The sequence below is a fragment of the Nanorana parkeri genome, unplaced genomic scaffold, assembly GCF_000935625.1.
Source record: "Nanorana parkeri isolate BGI_ZX_2015 unplaced genomic scaffold, ASM93562v1 scaffold94, whole genome shotgun sequence".
Lineage (NCBI taxonomy): Eukaryota > Metazoa > Chordata > Amphibia > Anura > Dicroglossidae > Nanorana > Nanorana parkeri.
Genome location: NW_017306362.1, coordinates 1758390 through 1766318, shown reverse-complemented (window position 1 = coordinate 1766318; position 7929 = coordinate 1758390). Strand labels below are relative to the sequence as shown.

The following is a 7929-nucleotide window of genomic DNA, read 5'->3' as shown; positions in this document are numbered from 1 at the left end:
CCCCCCCCCCCCCCGTGCACTACAGTGGTCAGCCCTGATGATGTCAGGGCCCATAGCTCTGCATTATATGTAAGGATGCCGAGGGATAAGCATAGACGCGACAAGGAGAGCGCCAAATGTTAGGAGACCGGGGATCAGGTAAGTAAATGTCCTTTAGACATTATGAGCAGTTAACCCTTGCAAGGGTAGATTTTTGTATTGCCCCGGAGATACACTTTAATGATGAGCCTCTCTCAATCTATTCTATCAATATCCTTGAGAAAATGCACATTAGTATGTAACCATTTTGCCTAACCTGCTAAAGATTTGGCCATCCATAATGACAGCCAAACCTGACAAAGATGGGAGGTCCAGGTGGGTGCTGAACACCCACATTGTGCGGGAAACAATAGAGGAGTCACTGTAGCAGCATAAATCCACAAATCTTATCTTACGTCCTGCCCAAAGGATGTCTGTATAGGAAATTTGGCAGCAGTCCATAGGTTTAAAACAATGGTGGGCAACCTCAGCAATCCAGCTCATGTCTCTACTCTGGGGTCATGCATGTGACTGTCAGAGTCTTGCAATGCCTTATGGGACTTGTAGTTTCACTTGAGTTCTGAGGTTGCCTGACTCTAGTCTCAGAGATGGTCCCATCACTGCAGGTATTTTTGCATTTATATGGACACATTTGTAGTTGTAATATATGTTGATGAACCAAAAAAATTTATTTGAAGAGTATCTAAAGCCGAAACCTTTTTGTTAAGTTTTGGATAGATTAAAGGTGGGTTAGAACGCCGGTCTGATTTTTATTGCTGTTTTTTTGGGAGCCACCTTACCAGAGTCACCATGCCTCCTTGGAATCTGATCGACCTTATGATAATTGTAACCCAGTGCCTTGTTTCTACTTGTTCCAAGCCAATTATTCTGTTTTGTTTAGGAGATCAGCCTATCCAGAGTCAGAGAAATATGTTCTATATAGAAAATGAATAGCTGTGCCATTAGGTTCTATACAAAGATTTTGTTTAGCCTGATGTTCTTCAGCAGGTAGCCCCATTTACCAAACTTGCTTTTCTTAGGAGCAGTCTGAAGTTGTCTTTGTCTAAGCATGATATTGTATAGGAATATGAGACAGGAAACAGCTTAGCTGCAGCCTTTAATCTGGATTTCCTGACGCTTGTGAGGTGATGTGTAAACAGATAAATGCCAAAATATAGTCCAGCGTTCCTGTTCACCATACACAGCCATACTACTAAAATAGTAAATGAGAACTTTTTGCACTTCCTTAGCTACTTGAAAGAAAGACAATAAAGCAGCCAACTTTATAGAAAAGGGAATGTTAAGGATATTACAAGCAGGACCCTTGGCAAGGGGGATCATTTAGAAGGCTGTGCAAGTATAAGAGAACAAAGTAACAATATGTTATATATTGCTACTTTGTTCTCTTGTACAGTCTTCTAAATCCTTGGTTCTCAACTGGTAGGTCGTGACCCAAAAGTGGGTTGCGACCCCGTGTTCAGTGGGTCACCGCATGCCTTCCACTTTTCTAGGCGAGAGGCTCCTCAGCTTCTCTCTAGCGCAGCACTGTCAGTTCTCGTGCCAAGCAGCCATTCAAAATATGCTGCCCGGCGCAGAGTTTCAGCTTGAGGTGGGATTGGATGGGGCTATGGTCGCGAAGGAGCTCCATCCATACGTTCATTGCTTACAGCTCCCTCACGTGTTCTATAGAGGTGCCTGGACCCGAGTGACTATTCATTTGTATGGTACCCCAAACGCATCTCCCACCCACAGTTCATATGCCCGCACCAAAACATGCAGTACCCTATTGTTGTGCGTTCCATTGCAGTGCAACTTGGGTCGCAACTTAATGACCGAGGACAAATGTGGGTCCCGAGGTTACACGGTTTGAGAACCACTGTTCTAAATGATCATCTGTGTCAAGGGACCGAATTCATTTTATGTACAATGTGAGCTGTACACACGGCAGAATGTTGTGTCTATGCAAGCAGCCTATAGTTGGCTGTATCATTGTGCATCAGAAGACCTACACCCTTCATCCTTGGAGTGAAAAGTGATGCAGACATACTAGGGATGCACTGATACTGTTTTTTCGCTATCGAGCGCCGATATTTTTTTTTTGTACTCGCCAATACCGGCTACCGATACCGGAAGTCCCATTAAGGTGCTGGACGGCGTGTAATGACTCGCCTCAGGCTTTCTGGATCGCCCGGTTCCTGACCAATCAGGAAGCTGGGCAGCGAGTCTTTACACGCTTCCCAGCTTTCAGATTGGCTGGGCAGCCAACTCAATGCGTGACGAGGGAGCATGGAGCCGGCTTCTTGGCCAATGAGGAAGCCACAGGGGGCAAGTAATTACCTGCCCCCCAGCTTCCTGATTGGCTGGGAAGCCAGTTCCATGCTCCCTGGCAACGAGGGAGCATGGAGCCTGCTTCCCAGCCAATTAGGAAGCTGGCGGCATGTAATGACTCACTGCCCGGCTTCCCGATACCAGAAATTCCGGTAACGGGATAGGCATCGGGAGCATTTGGGCCAGTACAAGTACTCGCCCAAATACTCTGTATCGGCACAGATACCGATATTAGTATCGGTATGAGTGCATCCCAAATACACACACATACTAAGACCAATTTAAACAGGAGCCAATTAACCTTTCTAGTATGTCTTTCGAACAGCCATTCTCAACTAGGGTGCCGTGGCCCACTGATGTGCTTCCTGGCCTCCTCAGGGGTGCCTCAAAATTATGTGGTAGTGGCACTGTGATGTGAAGGGGGAATAAAGACTGGTGTGGAGGAGGCTCTTGATGTAAAAAGGGAACTCTGATATGAAAGGGGGGGATTCTGATGTGAAGGGGAGCTACTGATGTGAAGGGGGGCTTCTAATGCAAAAGGTGACTCTGATGTGAAAGTAAGGGGGGGGGATTTTGATTTGAAGGGGACACTTTGATGCAAAGGGGGAAATACACTTTTTTGGGTTATTTTGCCTTAAAATCCATAACATTTTAGACTGGGGTGCCTCGAGATGTTGCATACTTTTAACCCCTTCGTGACTGACGACGTACAGTGTACGTCGCCAGCATTGCTAAAAAAAAAAAAAGTTTAGAAATGCTGCTTTTAGAGTGTGGGAGGAAACCCGCACAAGCAGAAGGAGAACATGCAAACTCCTTACAGAGTGTGTCCTGGTTTGGATTCAAACCAAGGGGGCCCCAGTGCTGTGAGGCAGAAGTAATAACCAGTAATCCAATCAATGAGAACAGTTGTTGCTGGTCAGTTGATCCTTCAACAGATCTTCATTATATGGCCGGGGGAAGATAGTAGAAAGTAGTACATGCACTATTTTTTTTTTAGTTGCACTGCATGGTAATGCGGTGCTGCATGGACCTGATGGGAACAGGCCCTAATAGTAAATATGTGCCACACACTTTTTTTTTTTCACCCTGGAGAAAACAGAGAAGGTGTACGAGGTAGAGTTGGGGGCGGGTTGATTGTGACTGGTTGTTAGGACCACCCAGCGAATGACAATCAATGACTGCAGAGAGGTGGACCCCTGATGTTGTTGGTTGGTAGGACCGCCCAGTGGTCATAGCAACCAATTAATGTGGAAGCCCCACAACATCATTGGTTGCTAGGACGCCAGGGGTCCTAGCAACCAAAGAGAGAAGAGCAATGTGGTCCGGACATGGACATTGCCGACCAGTGCTGGGCTATGGCTTGAGGTGGATGCACTGGCCTTGGTGGCTGGTACATCGAGTCAACCAGCCATAAATGTTCACAGGTCAGCGATTTATCCATGCACAGACAATGGGCCGGACTGCCACACACCATGGGTTATAGAATGCCCAGATCTGCCATAGAGAAAAAGAACAATTAGCCCGTGCAGTTTCTCTTTAAGGCCTGATTCACACAGCATAAAATTGGGCCATACAGATCCATGCGGCGTGCACAGCCGTGTTGGGCTGTTCTGGGAAGGACAGGTGCTGCGTGTGATTGCGTGCAGCAGTCTGTTCTTCCCGGACCCGCATGCACATGGGTGTCCGTGAGTCCGGGTGTCCGTTTTCGGATGCAGACAATATCCACCCTGCTTGAGTACGGACACCCACACAGATGTGCAGCTCGGGTGTGCGTGCTGCCGTGTCCTCCAATAAAGAACAGGCTGCTGCGTGCAATTACACGCAGCACCTGTCCCTCCCAGGAATGGCTTGATACCGCTGTGCACGCGGCACGGATCTGTACGGCCGACTCTGCGCTGTGTGAATGAGGTCTAAGTCTAATTTTCAGTTTATTACCAACTGGCACTATCAGAAGGACATCAGCAATGGTCGCCTCTATATTTCTCTTAGGACAGAGCTCACACAAAGCAGTTGTTGGTTCCGTCCCCCTTTATAGAACTTCATTTACATCTAAAGTAGCAATGTAATTCCAGTGATTAAAAAAAAAAAAAAAAACCTCACAGGGTTCCCTGGCAGAAGAATTCTAAGATCACTGTGTTCAGTATGGCGGTTGTGGTTATTGCCAGCTTCATGATGTAACCGTCTGGCGTTACCAGTACGCGAGAGCTCTGGATCATCTTTTCCTATATGACATTTTCATCCCTCTTGTTTTTCTTCTCGCCGTGACTCATAAACAGGTTCCTCATTCTGCTGCGGGGAACTACAGTGAGAATTGTTCACTTCCTCCTATGTAAAAAACTGAAACAGTCCTCCTGCGCTGGCTGGTTCAACAGCTTCTTTTTCTTAAAATAACAGTTCTGAGTGGGTGGAACAGAATGATATCTCACATGTACATTCACCCCGTACACACCGGGGTGAATGTTTCATCTACCATCTGAAGAAAAAAAGTGTCTTTATTGCCTATAGGAACCGCGTGAATGCTTCGAAGCGCACAAAGCAATTTTCCAGCAAAGGGAACCAACGCTGGGAAAAGGATTCAAAAGCCGAGCAACAGCTAACAGAACATAGCTTAAAGAGGAACACCGGGATATATAAAAATTACCCCTTGCAGTGGGGTTACCCTTGTACCCATGTAGGGCAGGGGTTGGCAAACTCTGGCCCTCCAATTGTGGTAAAACTACAAATTCCATCATGCATCATGCCTATGGCTGTCAGAGTCTTGGAATGCCTCATGGGACTTGTAGTTCCACAACAGCTGGAAGGCTTACTCCTTGTCTAGGGGTTAGATTCAAGAAGATATACTCACCTGATTCTTGATCCTGCTTGGCTGCTAGACCAGTCCCTGCCGTCTCTGCTCCCCCAGGCTCCGGACCTGTGATGTTGTCCTGTCTAATGCAGCATTAAACCTGAGGGCCATACCACAGCCAGAGTGGAGGGGGATAGAGGTGTGTATGTATATGTTATATACATGTATTAAGCTGAAGAGGTACCTGGGATAGATGCAGCAGGTATACAAACCACCTCAGAAACCAGTTTTGCAAATGAGTGTCTAAGAGGAAGCCTTTCATATCAGTCCCTGCTTCCAATGGCTGCTGCATGCAGCCATCTTGGATGTCGGCAGCTCAAGTAGACTCAGAAGTGTCACTCAAGCGACACCCTGTAGTATCCCTTCCATTCCTCCACCAAAAGCTGCATAAAAGGTTATGTAGAGAGATGAGGGGAGGGGTAGAGTAGCTTGGCCAGCACAGGCTGTAATTAGACCCTCCCAGAATAGGAGGGGGCTATGATGTGCAATGAGCGAGGGGGCTCAGCTAAGGAAATGACTCTTCCTGGAGTAGTCAAATGTTCTAGCAAGTTCAAAGGCTCACTCAAGTTATACTCCATATCGAGCGTGGACAACTTTGGCCCTCCAGCTGTTGTGGAACTACAAGTCCCATAAGGCATTGCAAGACTGAACGTTATAGGCATGCGTCCAAGAGGCATGTCGGGATTTGTAGCTAAAGCACAGCTGGAGTTGCCCACCCCTGCTCTATAGTATTCAACTACGCTCCTCCGATGGCAGCTACATAAAAGGTTATATAGGGAGGTGAGGGGAGGGGTGAAGGGGCTGGGCCAGCATAGACTAACTAGCAGAAGAGGAGAGGGCTGTGATGTGCAATGAGGAGGGGGGGGGGGGCTGTGCTATGGAATTGACTCTTCCTGAAGTTCCTAGAAAATTCAAAGGCAGATTGCAAGTGAATAAAATAATGTGATGTCCGTTCTTTGCAACATCTAGAATGCCTGTGAGAGGGGCAAGTGCCGCCTTTCAACCAAAATTCCATGTACGCAGTTGTGTCAAGTGCCCGCCTGATTGCCAGCCAACAGTTGTCATCCATTTTCCTTGCAAAGGAAGTCAAATGCAAAGCCAGTATTTTACACCCTCCCAGACTACTTGTCAGTGTCCACCTTCTATGCAACATGCAGCAAGTGCAGGTGGTGAAGATAGATGACAATGGGACATTTTTTTTTTTTTAATATTACATTTTTGGTACATTTGTACACAGGAATGTTCAAAAATGTTGTCCTGTGTTGCAGTGATTCATTCAAGTCTTCTAGATATGGTAGGTCAATATCACCATTCAGCACTTTCGCCCCTACTCTTCGTCCTCTCCCTAGAACCCTTTCTCCGTACTGTGCGTGCCAACGTGAGCATACAGGGAGTACAGACTGGTCCAGTCCAGCATAAGGTGGCAGCTTTTGCGGACGACCTCCTGTTCTTCCTCGCCTCCCCTGACGTATCCCTCCCGCTACTTCTGTCCGAGATAGAACGCTACGGCAAAATATCGAATTTCTTAGTTAACTCACATAAATCTATGGCCATGCGCCTCTCCCTAACAGGCCCACGCCTGTGGAGAGTACTAACTAATTTCCCCTTTAAGTGGTCCCCCACGTCCCTGAAATATTTAGGCATTCAACTCCCCAAAAACCCGTCCCTGACCTTTTCACTCAACTTTCCTCCATTGCTGACTGCCATCAGCTTGGACCTCAAGAAATGGTCCACGGGGACCTTTTCGTGGATGGGCCGCTGTAACATCTTAAAGCAAACTATTCTCCCTCGGCTTCTTTATCCTCTCCAGGCCCTACCGATAAAGATACCTTCGACATTCTTTCGAACGCTTAGAACTCTCTTCACTAAATTTGTCTGGGCGGGGAAGCCCCCCCGAATCAACTACAACATACTCCGACTACCAAAACACTCCGGTGGGATGGGCCTGCCTGATGAACACCTGTACTACATAGCCACCCACTTGACCCGGATGCTGGATTGGAGTCGCCATGCCACCTCGAAGCTCTGGACAGGTCTAGAACAATCCTTAACTACGACGCCGCTGTCGGGACTGGCGTGGAGCTCCTCTCCTCTATCCCCAGCCATCCGTTCCCACCCCACCATCATGCCCACGCTGGTAGTGGCCCGTTCTGCATTCTCACAATACTCCATCTCACCCTACCCGTCGCCGATGGTCCCAGTCCTGGGAAACCCAGCTGTATAAAAAAATATCACCATTCAGCTCATTGAACCTTTTAAAGAAGTGAAGGAGCGCCCCCTACTGGAAAGAATAGTGGTATCAGTCATGCGGTATTCCTCTGGTCATTATTATGCATATTCAGTAAAGCTGAGCGCAGTAAGGACCGCTTCACACTACACATGTACTACTGTACAGTGCTCTGTACCCCATGCTAGGTGCCATTCTGAATGGCACCCCATCATTCCTCCAAGTATCAGCATGCGCTGCATTGCCATGTGGTGAAAACAAATAGTGCACGTGTTATTTATTTTTCACCACATGGCCATGCAGTGCATACTATTGCAGTACTATGTGTTACAGAGCAGCACACGTGCCCTGTGATGTGAGTTGGGGTGCCATTCAGAATGCACCTAGTTTGCAGTGCAGTGCGTTTTGCAATAGCGTGCAATAATCATACAGATCCCACTCCTTTAGCACAACACTATAGTGTGAACTGGCCCTAACTCATTTCAACTGGGCTGCCAATGTACCGAACACA

At 47.4% G+C, this 7929-nt stretch overlaps 1 protein-coding gene across 1 annotated transcript in view; it reads left to right on the top strand.

The window, feature by feature from the left end:
* The window catches only part of LOC108783928, a 56092-nt gene extending 48677 nt beyond the window's left edge, over positions 1–7415 (top strand). Inside the window, exons 13-14 of the mRNA XM_018552638.1 lie at positions 4512–4650; positions 6541–7415. Of these exons, the coding sequence (XP_018408140.1) occupies positions 4512–4650; positions 6541–7415 (1014 nt within the window). The remainder of the gene's footprint in view (positions 1–4511; positions 4651–6540) is intronic.
* The last annotated feature ends 514 nt before the right edge of the window (positions 7416–7929 follow it).